We start from the raw sequence: 15,713 nt of genomic DNA, 5'->3' as shown, positions 1-15,713 counted from the left end.
AAAGCACATTTAAAAGCAACAGAGTTGCACCAAAGTGCTGTTACAATAGTCCAAGCGTGATGTAATAAAAGCATGGATTACTGTTTCTAGGTCCTTATGAGGCAAAGACTGTTTCAGTTTCGCAATCGATCTCAAATTGGAAGAAGCTGTACACAGTAAACTATCATGCTGATTGGGTCTGTTGAGTGACGTGTGTAGCCACGCCCACCTCTAGAGGAAAAAACACTAGATTGCTGGTATATTAATTAAGCACCAGGGTCCAGATAGAACTGTCACTTGGTCTGGATCAGGACTGCGGTCTTATTTAGGAAAAATAAGGTTATGGAGGTTATACTGTATGTACTGAAAGTAGGTATTATAAGTAGAATATACAGTACATGCAATATATGCATATACTGTACAGTCTAGAAGATCACATGATAAATAAGATATTTAATTTTATTTGTAAAGTGCTTTTAACCATGGTCATTGTAACAAAGTAGCTTTACAGAATCAAAAGAAAATTATGGAAATGTGTGAGAAAATATGTATGAATTAAAATGATCAGATTTTCCCTGATGAGCAAACCAAGGGTAACGGTGGCAGGAGAAAAACTCCCTGAGATGGCAATACCAGACTCAACAGGAAACCCATCCTCACTTGGATCACTGGCAGCTCAGTAGTGGCATGTGTGGCTCGACAGACAGGGAGAGGTGAGGAGAGGAAGGAAGGAGAGATAACAGTTAGGTATGGTCACAGTCACATACAGTAATGTATTAGGTTAATGAATGTCTAGTGCAAAATGCAAGCAGGGACTCCGGCAGGACTAACTAGGACAACTAAATGTGAGAGCCAGAAGAAAACACAGACATGAGGGCTCACTCTGAAGTAATACATATAAGTACTGTATGTACTTGTATAGTGAATGTCTGTAAAGTACATCCTTGCACCATGCATAATTTATAATGCTGCAAGTGCACTACTGTAGCATGATTATAAATTATGGATGGTGCAAGGATGCAAACGGGATAAAGTAGTGCAAACTAAAGTGAAAAAGAATATGCTAAGATAAGCTGTTCAGTATGGTAACAGCCAGCAGGAAAAAGGAGGCATCTTCTCCCCCTTCTCACCCAGTGATTTTTGTCCTCCATGGTTGGTAGCCAGCAGGTTTGGACAGCTTTTTTAAGTCTTAATTTAAATACTGAATTTTGTATTTACTCTGGTTATCTTTGTATAATATTAAAATTAGCTTGATTATGTGAATCATTACTTTGTGACAAACATGCAAAGGAAAAAAAAACTATCAAGAAAGGTGCAAAGACTGTACTTATTCACACTAATGTATCTACCACCCCCTTTCTCAGATCTACACAGAGCTCCTTAGACTTTCCCACAGGACTGTGTCCAACTAGTGCTATAAAACAAACACTTTTTATATTGGCACAGATAAGTTACCAGACATACTGCTAGACTCTGGCGTGTAGCTGTGGGGTTTGTGCACAGGGGAATTGCCATGCTGAAACATGTTTTGGGCTCTTAGTTCAAAGGAGATTGTCATGTGACCTCATTCTATACATTTGTGTTTTTCCAATTTTTTGGCAGTACACATGTTGGTGTATATATCAGCTTTCTTCAAACTCTGTCTATATGGTGACTAATGGTTAAGTACATAGTGAAAAAAAACACATATACACAATAGGCCACAGCTAATTTCCAGTCATTCTGTTTTCAGGTTATCCATCAGTACTCTGTCCATCTGTCCATCCATTCAAGATTCTCTTTCACAAGGTAGATCATGAACAAGGGGTTGGATGTGTGTAATTCTTCAATGAAATTATTATTGTAACCATCAGACAAACTAATTAGATCATGAAAGTTCATAAATCTAAAAGATTTTTTCTGCCAAAGCTGTCTTCTGGGAGAATTTAATTGTGATTGCTACAGGCACAATTAAAACAAGAAAGAATAGACTTCTTGGCAGAGGCAACGCGGCTGGCATGCAGTTCTACTTGTTTTTAATATTTAAATAAACACGGCAGTTTATATCAGTTGATAGTTACATTAAATGTTGTTAAACATCTATGAAACGTATTAGTTCCACTAACATAATGTGTAAGTTTTCACTTATAACAGCTAAAAACATTTCCCTTGAAGCCTCTCATCACTCCTCATTATGTCCAAACAAATTCAAACTGACACACTCTCGCACCTGTGCCTGACCATTTCTTCTATTTAACAACGTTTCTTGAATATAAACGTTTTAAAGAATTTAAACCACAGCGACCTTACGCAGGATAAAACACTTACTAAAGTCGAATGAAGTGAATAAATAAAATGTAGATGCTGTAAAACATTTGCACAAGGTGTCACATTAGCATCCAGTAATCTCTTCTGTTAATGAACATAGCCTGCTTTTTTGACCTGTAAGCTTCATGTTTGACTGGCTGATCCAGTGCCATAATGCACATGACCAGAAAAAAATGAGTATTTTGGCAGTCAATAGTTCACTCCAGAAGTTCATGACATGAATATTACTCTTTATAGAACTGACTGTACAAATTCAAAAGAAATCATATATTACTTAAAATTAGATTGTTTAGATTAGAGCACTTCTAGCCAGATACAATAATACAGTAGAGCTAAATATTATTCTCGAAGACCAACATTACAGAAAGTGACAACAGTGATTACACAACATGTAGATGGGGGGAAAAAAGGAAGTGAACAATCAACAACAAAGTACAAGACACTGCATAAACCTGTACAGAGAGGATGATAGAATAACATACGTAGGACAAGACACTTAAATACTAGACTTACTACTAGACATAATACTAACAATAATAGTTGTAATATTATTAGATATTAAAAATAGAAAATAATAGTATTTACCAATTGAAAAGTACTCATTAATAAGGGATATCAGCCAATCTGGCAACACTGATGAGTCGCTTGTGATTGGTTAAAGTTGGACCACACTTAACCCACTGACAGAACAACAGGATTTGGCTAGAACAAAGTCAGGACTCCCAAACTACTGTTTAAGTCTACTGTACTTCTCTGACAAGAGGAACATGGATATGGCCGAGCCCATGTGCACTGTGTTAATTAAATGTATCTACTTTCTATAAATGTCCTAGTGCTTTCTATACAGTACATGTCACTACAGCTCTGGCATTAGTTCTATGTCATTAAAGGCTAATAATAAACAAATTTAAAAACATTTTAAAAAACAAATTGTAATCAATAACTAACACACCGATCAGCCATAACATTAAAATACAAAGCAGTAAGCCCAGTATACATGGCCCTCGGGACATGACACCACAGGACTTCCCCCAGCCCAAGGACGTTAGCAGCAAATCTGTTAACGGCTGGATCAACAAACTTGAACTTCTTTGCATGCTAAGCCCCATACGCAGCAGGCTATGATATCTCAGAATGAAACTCGTTCGTATGTAGGGGACTTACTATAATTGGTAATAAAGGTTAATGGTGTTGTGACTGATCGATGTTACATGTATGTTAAACTTTAAACAGCAGTTGGTTCTGACCAAATAACCTGAATGGACGAGAGGCTATCAAGAGTGGTGATAATGGACAGTAACAGAACTGGGACATTTAACTATGCATCACTCCGCCTCCCAGGTATTCTAACTGTTCATTTGACTAACTGTCAGTCACTATCATGGGTCAAAGTAGGTCACTGTGGTCCGCAGTACTGAAGAGAGAGAGCAGCTGCCTGGCAAAAGCAACATTCAAAACAAGTCACAGATGTACCTTTATCAGCAAGAAAACACATCTGACAAAATTGTGTCATCATAAACAGCACTTTGTCTACTAAATAATTGCCCCTAAGTCATTCTGAATCATATCTGAACTATCAGGTCTTTTATTCATGGCTATACGTTAGCAATCTCCTGCTGAAAACACAAGGCTAAATCCCAAATGGCTCTCAACCCCTGATCAGTACTTGGTGTGTAGGACAACAGATTGAACACCACTAGTTTTCCATTTAAGGATTTTTGAGATTTAACCCTGGAACCCGGATTTTAACTGAGCTAATATTCTTAAGCGGAATAATGCGGAATCCTGATTTACAGGATTGTCCACCACCTCCATGGTTTATTCTCCTCACATTTTGGCTACATAGTACCAGTAAGAAATTAAGAACATTCAGCCCTGTTTATTACGGATGCGGTCATACAGTAGACACAGGGGCATAACCCACAAGCAGTACAGCCCTCCCTCTTCTGTTATATTGCTTAAATATTTAATGTTTAGGGATGAATCCTTTAATGTGAATAATTTTGTAATAATCAGTAAGTTTTCTGTCTTTGGGAAAGACATGTTTGCTGACTCTCAGTAACGAAAAAAAGGTAGGTTATTGAGCAAACAACTGTTTATAGCTACTATAATGGAAGTGATTAAAGAGTCAAGTCAAGTAGGTTTTTAATGTCATTTCAACCATATACAGTTCTGTACACAGTCAAATGAAACGGCATTTCTCCAGGACCAAGGTGCTACATACATGCAACATAAATAAATAACAAAAACTAACTAGCTAACTAAGACACCTAATTAGCTGACTATTCAAGACAAACCAATTTTACATCATAAATTATCAAAAAAAAGTCTTAGGTACTATACAAAAGACATTACTATAAAAAGGATAACATTGATGTATATCAGTAATTCACAGTATATTGCATTAATAACACAGTGCAATATACTGTGATATACTGTAATAGTTAAAGTTAATGGCATGATAGATAAAAAAAACTGTAAACTACAAAATTAAATAATTCTAAATAAAAAATTATCACTGGCAAAAAGGATAAGTATTACTATTACTATATAACTATCCATCTTTTGGGTTTTAAAAGAAGCTCAGCTTTATATCAGGCTGCATCATACAACCATATCGTTGATTAATATTATATCATGTTTTATCCAGTCAAGTAAAAAACGAATCACTTTATTAGCTGAAGGGAAATGTTTTAGTGCTGAGAGCAGATTGATCAGTTTGGGCAAAACATGTCAAATTAATTCTGTAACTTTTACAGTCAGTGCTATGTGAAGTGTTCAGTGGATCAGGTTTGCCTTTTTTAGAAATGACACATTTCCAAATCTGTCTTTAGACCTTACTGTGGTGCACTCTACATCATTATTGCTCATCATCTCAGAAGCGGCCTTTGGATAAACTCACTTACGGCTTACAGAGTAAATCTGGTTGTTCTGGTGGCTGCCAATGCCCTTGTAAAACTTATTTTCAACAGACAAGACTCTTCAAGACAAGATGTTCTAGTTAAATGTATTGTTATTGCTTAATTAACACAGCATGACAACTGCATACTTACATTTGCAATTTAAATTCAATCCTGGTTTTAACATGCTTTGGACCTCACCCAAAAGATTTTTTATTAGTATGCCCAAACAAACACCCATAAGATTTTTTTTTATAAGCACTAAGCATATTTACTGTAAGTAATGTCCTTAATTTAAGGATTGTAGAAGGACCTTCATATTTTGTTATTTTGATATTGGCCTTTATAAATGTTACTAAATTAACTTAGTATAAATTTCACATTTCAGCTTCAGAAAAAACAGCGATGGAAAGGTTTCTGATTACATGAGCAGTGATATTGCCCAAGTCATGTCTAAGGCGCGTGACTCAAATTGTCATAAAGTGGATTAAAAATTACATTTGGTTTATGATGGTCTTACAAAAGATCCCTGCATATTTGGGAACTACATGGTCATGCATTTACAATAAAACTATGATCTTGTACTATGCTTATATAGACCATGATGTTAATTGATGTCCTGTAGACTTTAGTGTATAGTAACTGTGTGCCTGGAGAATGAGGTTTAAAAAAAAGGTCATGTTATATACTGGAACATTTTAGATGTGGCATGTTTACTATGTGTATTTTTTAGTCAAAGTTTTTCATCCTGATCTTTATTTATTTATTTTTTTTAAGTATTAATTGTATTTTAAAAATAGAAACAGCAATGGTGCTTAAAAGCTCTTACAGGTGAGGACAAACAGAAATAAGTCATGGAGTGAATGTGATCAGTCAGAATTCTTTCAGGAACACATCCAGAACAAAGTTACTGTAAACCCGAACACAGAGCTGGAAATGTTGAAGAAACAGGCAGAGACTGAGGCGGAATTTCATGTGCGGTCTTACAGATTCTGTGTAGATGACAGACATTATGATCCTCAAGGCCTGAGGTTGTTTGTTTTATTCTGTATAATCATCTAGTTTCATAATCATCTTTATAATATAATCATTTTGATAATCCTGTATAATCTTGATTATTCCTCAATGTTTCCATTAAAACAGAAGACAATATCTGGAACGCATCATCCCTATACATAGGAGGCAATTCTTAAAAATTCATAAAAAATGTAACATGATGGGTTATCTTGGTTATTAATTAGTGTCTTTAAAAAACTAGTTAAAAATTTACAACTCGTTGTTATACCTTTTTTTTGTTTACAATCGGTTTGTAAAGATTAGACGATTTGGCTAAGATGCTAAGCTATTTTTAACCTGGTCTGGATATGCACTGCATGTACGCCAACTGACATCTTTTACCAAGATTAAGGTTTCAACTTGGGTGTGTGCAGTATGGCCAATGACTGTAGACCTGATAGGATTATTATTAGATCCCAATATTTTAACATTTCTGATTATTGTGATATTGTTTTCAGGCAGCACTATGGCGTAGTGGTTAACACTGATGACTCACAGGGTTGAGGGTCCAAATTCCACTTTCTGGTCTGCTTGCATGAAGTCTGCATGTTCCCCCTGGGCACTCTGTTTAGGTAAATTCACACAGACCTTTAGTCCTTACCAGCATTTCCTGTCTCGCTCTTATGTCAAAAGGAATGCATAACATGTTATGAATAAAACTTCAAGCTTATCTCCTGGAACACAGCGAGGAACCGATAGCGAGGGAGCTGAGCTGGACGTGACCTTGGCGTGCCATGACAAAATTAATTCTATTCAAACTTCATTGACAGGATACTCACACATTCTGCTTTTTATAAAGTTTTATTAAGAGAAATGTTCTTTTTAAAAATGTACAAAAAAAAATTCTAAAAGAAAGTGCAAATGTATAAAGTAGCTGTTTGGGGGGGGAAAAAAACGAACAAACAAAAACGAACAGACAGAACAGTCCAATGTGTTTCCAAAGATTTACATCGGCAGAGAACCACAAAACAGAAAAATGAAGGACTCACAACAGAAGATGGCCTGAAGACAAGTTCCAGTGTAAAATAGTGTAGAACTGTTTAGGGTAACTGCAACACAGCCTACAGCTTACTCTGGACTCAGCATTAAGCTTCTCCATCCACACTCACTAAACTCACAGTGCTTTCCAGTCTATGGGTTTTTTCCCAGATTTCAGCAGCAGCTCATTGGTCTTCGAGAAATGTTTGCACCCGAAGAAGCCACGGTGAGCGGAAAGAGGGGACGGGTGAACAGCCTGGAGGACATGGTGTCTTTTCTGCAAATGACGGATGGAAAAAGCAAAACAGCAGAATTCACGTTAGTAATTAAGCACTCACACTGGCTTAACAATCCCCCAAAACTCACCTGTATAACTACAGTGTCTAAGCATTAAAAAGTCTGTATACTTCATGTCTATTTATTAATATGATAGATAAGTAATAGACAGTATGTGTATGAGGGGCTTATACAGCTTGTACACATTCCTTCTGAAAACTGGAAAAGAAATGAAATTCTTCGCAACGTACTCTGTTGATCGCGGCGCCTTTTTTCTGAGCGTACGAGCCCCAGAGCATGAAGACCAGCCCCTCTAGGTTAGTGCTGAGCCACTGCACCACAGCGTCCGTGAACGTCTCCCATCCTTTATCTTTGTGCGAGTTGGCCTGATGCGCTCGTACAGTCAACACCGCGTTCAACAGCAGAACACCTGTAAGGTCATGAAGAGGCTCTGCATTAGGCAATTATTTAAAAAAAAATAATAATAAAATTTGTTGAAATAAAGTTGAATTACATTAGCAAAATTCTACTAATATTTCCGCTTATTCCCTTGTTTTTAAGCAAATGTTAAGACTGACATCTGTAGACATGATTCTAAGAATATACACTTGAGATAAGCTAAATTATCCACCTCTGCGATTAAAAATAAATCAATCAATAAATAATAATAAAAAGCCAATCTAGGGTCTAAAAAACTAAAATCTAGTGTTTAGCCTACATTTATTTACTCAATAAAGCTGAAACCTTTGTTGAACAGTAAGACTGAATACGCAAAGATCGAAATGGATTACTTGATGTCAGTCGATCGTAGGAAATTTTATGTAACAAAAAAATAAGCTTCAGTGAAATGTGTTGAAGTTAGACATTTAAAAAAAATTATAATAAAATTATTAAATTCCCTATAAATCAGTCTTCAGGTTCCTGATTGGCCCAGAGCGGTAAAGTGCTCACCACTATCATGCAAGGATTACAGGTTCAGTTCCCAGGGGAGGCCAGAAAACTGGAGAGGGCAGATTGGCTGTGCTTGCTCAATGGGGACAGGAATGGTGCTCTCACATTCCCATCATGGGTGTCTGAGCTCACACAAGAGGGAGGGAACAGACGGTGCTTTCCTCTGAGCGTGTTGAGGAACAACAGTGAATGAACAAGATGAGTCAGAGGAAGCGTGCATTAGGCAACACCCGCCCTGACTGGTGGCTGTTGCTGCGTGGGAGTGGATATCCACGACAGAAGGGGGTTGGACATGACATGACAATATACACACACTTTATATACAGTGGAACCTTGGATTACGAGCATAATTCATTGTTCCACGCACCAAAAAAATAAATACATGAAAATAATTAACACAAAGTATAAAGTAAAAATTTAACAAATTAACCTGCACTTTACCTTAAAAAAAAAAGGGAAAATAAATGTTGACAGACAAGTTGTTTGCGCAGGCGCTGTGTGTGTGCGAATCTAAAGTAAGCTCCCCTCTCCCCCTTCTCATCTTACACGCATGCATGGAAACTGTGTAATCGAAAAAATAAACAAACTTGATTGAGCGACACACTAACGGGATCACTGCTGTAAAGTAAAACAAATTAACCTGCACTTTACCTTTAAAAAAAAAGAATCGCGACAGAGCAGTGTTTGTGTAGAGCAGAGAGAAAGAGTATGTGTGTGTCTGTAAAGGAGAAAGTAGGAGGGGGTGACGCGCGCGTACACAGACACAAAGAGCAGCTGATACAGAGAGAGAAAATGCGAAAATTAGACCTCTCTAATGAGACTTGCTTTTGCTTTACACGCGTGCTGTACACACACGCATACAGACAAAATAAAATGTGTTTTACACGTGGTCAGTGTTATAGTAAACAGTACACGCGTGCACGGATGTTGATTATACAGTAAGAAACGCGCACTAAGACCCAGCAGGAGAGACGATTACCCACAATTCCACAGCACAAGAGAGAGAAAAACCGTTGGCTCAGTTGGGATCACATGAAGCTCACTGTCAAAACAAGAATCGCATGCGTAATACATGATACTCGGTACTCATAAACCAAGACTTGTTCGTTTTTTTCAAGTCAAAATTTATTAAAAATCTTTGCTCGTCTTGCGGAACAGTCGCAAACCGTGTTACTCGCAATCCGAAGTTTCACTGTTTATTTTTTTTTATTTTTAATAACCATGCAAGCTGTAGTTACAAAGCAAAGTGTTTATGGATTCATTTTACAACAAAAATCAGCATCCTACTGTCTCAGGCCAGGTTTTTATTTAAACAGTAATTTCGTAATTACATCTGGTACAGCACTACAGACAAAGCAGTCTTTATAATGAGGAGTGTTGGAGAGAAAATGAGATTCGTTCCTGCAGGTTCTGCCTCTGACTTGGGTTTTAAGATGGTTTCATACTCAGACATGGATCAGAGTACACTTAACCCCATGATTCAGTATGTTCATGCTGTGTGCACACACTGTACTGATCCATGTTTCTCACTTAAACATTAATAATGTTGGGCATAGTGTGAAGTTGACTTCCACATATTCATTGTTTGAGTTTTGGCTACACAAAGACAAGACTAAATATAGAAATCAGACTCGGGCACAATACAAAGCAATTGTGCCTAATGTGAAAGCGGCCTTACACTCCACCTCCAGCGTCTTTTTTTTGACTGCTGCACCTACTATGACGGTGTCTGGAGCAGATTTCTTTATCTTGTTACAGATCACATATTCTTTATTATATAACCGTTAGTTCCTGGTTCGCCAATTTGCTCAGTGAAGAGGTGTTCTGAGATATCTAACTTTTCACTTCAAATATAAGTGGCTTGTTCAATGAAAATGAAAAGTAACACAGGAAGACAGTTTTAACAGTTAGTATATGTTACAAATATCTGTGCTGCATTATTGGTTTAAAAAAAAAAAGAAAAAAAAAGGAAGGAATCGGAGAAAGCCGTCACCTTGCTTTGCCCATCCCGTCAGATCACCGTGGCCAGGACGCTGAAAGCCTTCGATATCTGACTCCAGTTCTTTATACATGTTCACCAGACTGCAATACATTACACACTTTATATTAGTGCGGTTGCACAAGATGCTGTTTATGAACACAAACTGTCAACCTGCATGTGTTAGGACAGTCCGGGGAATTCTGTATAACAATGCTTGCGTTTCAATCACAAACTTGATTCTAATGTCAGGTGTTACCCGATAACATGTTATGTATGAACCATCAGTTCAGAAATGCAACCACGGAAGGGCACAATCCAGTGTCTTCTTGTCCCAGTCCCAAGTCTGTTTTTTTCCTCCTCCGTTTCAAAACCATGGTGACATTTCGCGAACTTTGCATATATCGCTGAGCTAGCGTCAAGCATATTTTGCCTTCGTCCATCTTGGCTAGTGTGTAGCGCGTATATAGTGTATGTTAGGGATGCACCGAAATGAAAATTCTGGGCCGAAAACGAAACCGAAATTTTTGGATGCACTTGGCCGAAAACCGATACCGAAACCGAAAATGGCTTCATTAAAAAACATGTTTAAAATATTTTCTTTTTGTTTGTATTAAAAACCTACAAATTAATTAAAATTATTGCAACTTTGCTGTCCTCATCTGAAACTTTGAAGTGCTTCCAAACCGCCGACATACTCCGTGTTTGATGCGTAATGACAGCGCGAACGAGACGGGAGGATGGGAGAGGTGTGGCGACAATTTCGGCTTTTATTTTCGGCGCTTTCTTATGTTTCGGCCGAAACCGATAATGCTATTTCGGCCGAAAATTTTCGGCGGCCGAAATTTCGGTGCATCCCTAGTGTATGTGCGATGTTTTACATGGTATGGCAAGTGTAAACACTTGAATCGGATATGGGTCATAGTTGAAAAAACGTGTAAACAGACGGTCAAAAAAAAAAAAATCAGACATAGGTAACAATTGGGCATCGAGACAAGCAGTGTAAAAAAGGCTTTAGATGATTCACTGTGGCGACCCTTGAAAGGGAACAGCCGAGAGACAAAGAAGAAGTTGTTGTTCAGATGTGTTCAAAGTGTTTAACGTCTTTTCTCAACTAGACGCAGTGGCTTGTATTGGGAAATCGGCTCAAAATCAGAAAAAGTTTAGAAAACTACTTACCTTGGTGGTGGTGGAACGGGTCTCTGCACGCTGAAACACAAGCCGTGAGCCTGATTCGGTCCGTGATACGGATCTTGCCCGAGAACAACCACCTTCACCTACAACACAATAATAACAATAATATTAGCATTAGAATGTAATGTTTTGTCTTAGCTTACTGCTAGGTTGGCAGTTCTTCCACACACAGGCTAGATGTTGAATGCATGTTTCATTTTAATATTAAATTTATATGCTGTAATAGAAATAAAACCAACTTAACACCTCAATGTCAGTGAGCTACAGAACTCCACTATATATTAAACACACTGAAATTGTTTACAAAAGGACATCATATTTACTTTTCCAGGTGAAAACACATACAAACGATCTTACAATGGTAAGATTTTCAACATGTTTCAAAACTTGCAGCTAAGGGTTTCTGGAACATCTTGAAATAACTTGGAGATAAATCAGAAAAAAGGCTTGAATTTGCTTAGGAGCATAAACATTGGACTTTGGAGCAATGGAAAAAGGTCAGAGATGGATACGTCGTGAAGCGATGCACCCACAGTGCATAATGTCCACTAGGGTTGGGTGGATAGTGGGACAATGCCATTGTCCATCGCTGACATCACGATCCTCTGCCCCGCCCCAGCAGCAACCAGCTCGCAAAAAACACACACTTCTTCGAGAAGTATTTCCGACCTGGCAGCTTTTACTGCTTGTCAAATGTTTGCAGCATGGCTTTAAATGCGCTCTTCTCTACCGTATTAAAAGAAACCATTTCTTTTGCTATGTAGCGGGTCACAGCGTCAGTACACTGCTTCCATCTTTCGCTTTCACACGTGTACTTAGTAATTTTAGCGAAAACCTTAGATACTGTTGGTCGGTTCCTGCGAGGCTCAGTTGTACGTGATGACACTGGTAATGAGTTGTATTCCGCAGGATGGTGAACACGTAAATGGTCATGTAAATTTGTCGTCTGCGCATCTTTTGCGCGGACAACTTTACCGCGAATCCTACACACCACTTCAGACATATCTCATGGCTTTCCTCTTTTAGATTCCCACGAAAAAAAGTGATTGACAGGTAGTAATTTGTGTGTAACTTATCTATATTTATTTATGGTTTGGTTATGGGTAAAACAAAGACCATGCGGGTCAGATAGTGGAAACGGTAGGCTATAATTAATTCGTTATGAATTATTTATTTAACTCTGACACTAGCTGGGATATGCGAAGAAAGACTTCCACTTGCAAATTAAGGCTTACTGTTTTTTCAGAATTATTTGTAAATCTTTTGTATGAAAAGAAAACCAGGTAAATCCTGGAAATTCAAAAAACTGTTTGTATTCGATTTGTTTTCCTGAGTGGGCGTAAATGTTTAATTTTGTTCATCTTGCACAAATATTTACACGAGGGCTGTGTCAGGTCAATTTGTTTAAAGCCAACCTTCATCGATTAAATGTGCTGTTGTACCCAGATGACTGTAGCACATAAGCTGGGTCTGCAGGGCAACACTGAGAACATCTGTAAGGGCCGGACCATTATTTTAGTACTTCATCACATGTGGTATTTTATATCATTATTAATAGCATAAAGTAAATGTTACAGAAGTTGCTAGGTAGTTATGTAATTAAACACAGCTTACAATGTAGAATTTGTTGTCTAAGGTTTTATTACTCAATCTTAACACACTGCTAACGTACTTCTCTGTAACTAATCTTGTAGCTTTTAATCTCAGAGTCTCTGTGCAACAGCTGGAATAAACGCGTCAGGTTTTATTAACCAATACAGCCAGTTAAATACAGATCAGAGCTGTACATGCCTGTCTATCCAGACAGTAGTATATATGTTATAGTTTTAGCTTGTGTTGTGTGTGACATTTTCTGTGCGCTGACAAAAATGCTAGATCTAAACTAGGGCACGCGATGATGACAACATAAAATGTGATGGCTCGACACGTGCAAATTGAGGATCACAGCATCAAAAGGATCTCAAAAAGCCCAGTGTTCACAAGACAGGGGTCCACTAGTTATTTAACCTCTTTTCACACAAGATGAAAAAAATTGAGTGTTTTGGGTTTAAATTACTCTTCATTTTAATTACTGCACTAATTGTCTGCACTTCCAGTGAATATGATTTTTAGATTCTTTTATTTTTAATACAGTAACTCCTTTGCACATGAAAGATTCAAATCTGGTAATTTGAGGTTTGGCGGCACGGTGGCTTAGTGTTCAACACCGTCGCCTCGCTCCTCCAGGGTCCGGGTTTGCTTCCCGTCTCGCGGTCTCCATGCGTGGAGTTCTCCCTATGCTTGGAGGGTTTCCTCCCAAAGACATGCAGATTAGGTTAACTGGCATTACCAAATTGTGTGTGAATGCGTGTGTGAATACTGACCAGAGGTCCCAGCACAATCCTAAAAATGAGACTAAATACAATAGTCACTAGTGGCCACCAGGTCCCTGGATGGATGGACGGAGGGATCTGAGGTTTATATGAGTTAGCAGGACTTTCACACACACTGTGCGCCCTGTTTGGAAAAACTCACGTCTTCAATCTGGCACACGTGTGTCCATGTGAACACCTGCCCCGGGGGCGGATACACCGTGTGCTTCTGCCTCTCCTCTTCCACGAAGTTCATTAACTAAGAGGAGAAAACAAACAAACACAGACGATTAATGTCACATGAGGACACCGAGCTGTAAGCCACACCCAGGAGCCCTGGTTACCGATGTGAAGTAGTTTTTGTTGAACTCCGGCCCCAGCGCTCTCCTCCAGCTCTCCCCGACATCCGCAGGCCCGCGGCGGGAACACAGCCGCTCCAAAGCCGCCGCCTTGCTCTTGGCGATCCGCTCGAGCTGCTCCGGACTCAGCGGACTCGCATCATCATCACCGCCAACCTTCAGCTTCTTCACCTGGGAGAAGACCTCGCTGTGTTCATCACTCCAGCTCCGACACCCCGCCCGCAACACTCCGGAACACCGCCGCGCGCGCACGAACACAGACGCCATCGCACGTGCGCTCGACCCTCAGCGCCATCTAACCGAGGCGCGATGTAAACATAGGGAACCAACACGCGCACACAGCCACGTGCGCCAACGACCCGGAAGCTATAAGCAGATGCTTTAATAAAAGTAACGGTTGTGTGTTGCGGTGAACCTTTACAAACAACTGTTAAAGGAGAGAATAACTGGAACACTAAATATACAATTCGTAAAGTAAACTGTACACTGTACTTTTTTTTCCTTAACGTTGAAATTCGTTGTTTTTTGGTTGAAAGATTGAAAAGTAATGTGAAAAAATAAATAAAACAAATAAGTGGTTCGTAGTTTATTAATATGACGATCTTTTTAGGTTAAAAAAAAAGTTAAATAGTGACAAACAATAGGAGGATATCATTGATTTAAGCAGCAAATATAAAATAATGCATACCGTATAAACTAACTACACATTAATAAATGCAGCAATGCATAATAAGTGCGTTATCGATTACTTCCTTTATTAATAATATAGTAAGTGCATCTACGCGTATAATATTTTCTCATTTCAATGCTTAATACTTGAATAATTTAACGTGGGGTTTGTTTGTGTGACGTTTCGTCTACTTCCGGGTCAAATTTTGCGGGAAAATTTCAGCGCTTTTTTTTTTTTTTCAAATTAACGGACAGTGTGGAGAAAACACGATTCTACATCAAATGTGAAAATGTCTGTAAACGCCTTCATTATCTCTGTTTTATGTGTTTTAATGCACTAATGTTTCAATTCACGAAAACGTTACTAACTCGCCTGTAACCATGACTACAGCGTTGTATTTACTCACATTCTGGCAGCCGCTCAGCACCTCGAGCTCTCTCTTCTTACTGCTGGGGGAGAAAAACGACTTGATGCTTTTCTGTCCGATCATTCTGCACCGTAAATGAATCTCAACCTGTGTGAGTGTGTTAGCAGTGCGCCTAGAAACTCTGACGCTGCTTGGTTTCTCAACTCCCGCCAAGCAAAAAAAAAAAAAAAAAATGCGACAGCCAATGGGAGAGCAGCACGATGATCACGTCATCTAATACGAAATATAATTAAAACAAATAAAAGTTAATCAATGAAATAAAAAAGAGCGAAGGACTGTTATAATTG

At 38.5% G+C, this 15,713-nt stretch overlaps 1 protein-coding gene across 2 annotated transcripts; it reads right to left on the bottom strand.

Annotated features, from left to right (window-relative positions):
* Window positions 1–7,055: 7,055 nt before the first annotated feature.
* Window positions 7,056–15,568, bottom strand: unga (uracil DNA glycosylase a). 2 transcript variants are annotated; one of them, XM_053480447.1, is made up of 7 exons: window positions 15,406–15,568; window positions 14,315–14,500; window positions 14,134–14,229; window positions 11,605–11,702; window positions 10,441–10,529; window positions 7,748–7,926; window positions 7,057–7,497 (listed from the first exon to the last, which is right to left on the bottom strand). In XM_053480447.1, the coding sequence occupies exons 1-7, from the start codon at window positions 15,487–15,489 to the stop codon at window positions 7,357–7,359; spliced, it is 873 nt and encodes a 290-aa protein (XP_053336422.1). In that variant the 5' UTR covers window positions 15,490–15,568; the 3' UTR covers window positions 7,057–7,356. The 2 variants fall into 2 exon arrangements, with proteins under 2 accessions (XP_053336421.1, XP_053336422.1); XM_053480446.1 differs by lacking the exon at window positions 15,406–15,568 and having other exon boundaries at window positions 7,056–7,497; window positions 14,315–14,780.
* Between the last annotated feature and the right edge of the window lie 145 nt (window positions 15,569–15,713).

The sequence above is a fragment of the Clarias gariepinus genome, chromosome 21, assembly GCF_024256425.1.
Source record: "Clarias gariepinus isolate MV-2021 ecotype Netherlands chromosome 21, CGAR_prim_01v2, whole genome shotgun sequence".
Classification (NCBI taxonomy): domain Eukaryota; kingdom Metazoa; phylum Chordata; class Actinopteri; order Siluriformes; family Clariidae; genus Clarias; species Clarias gariepinus.
Note: the sequence above shows the minus strand (reverse complement) of the source record. Positions and strands in the feature narration are given on the sequence as shown.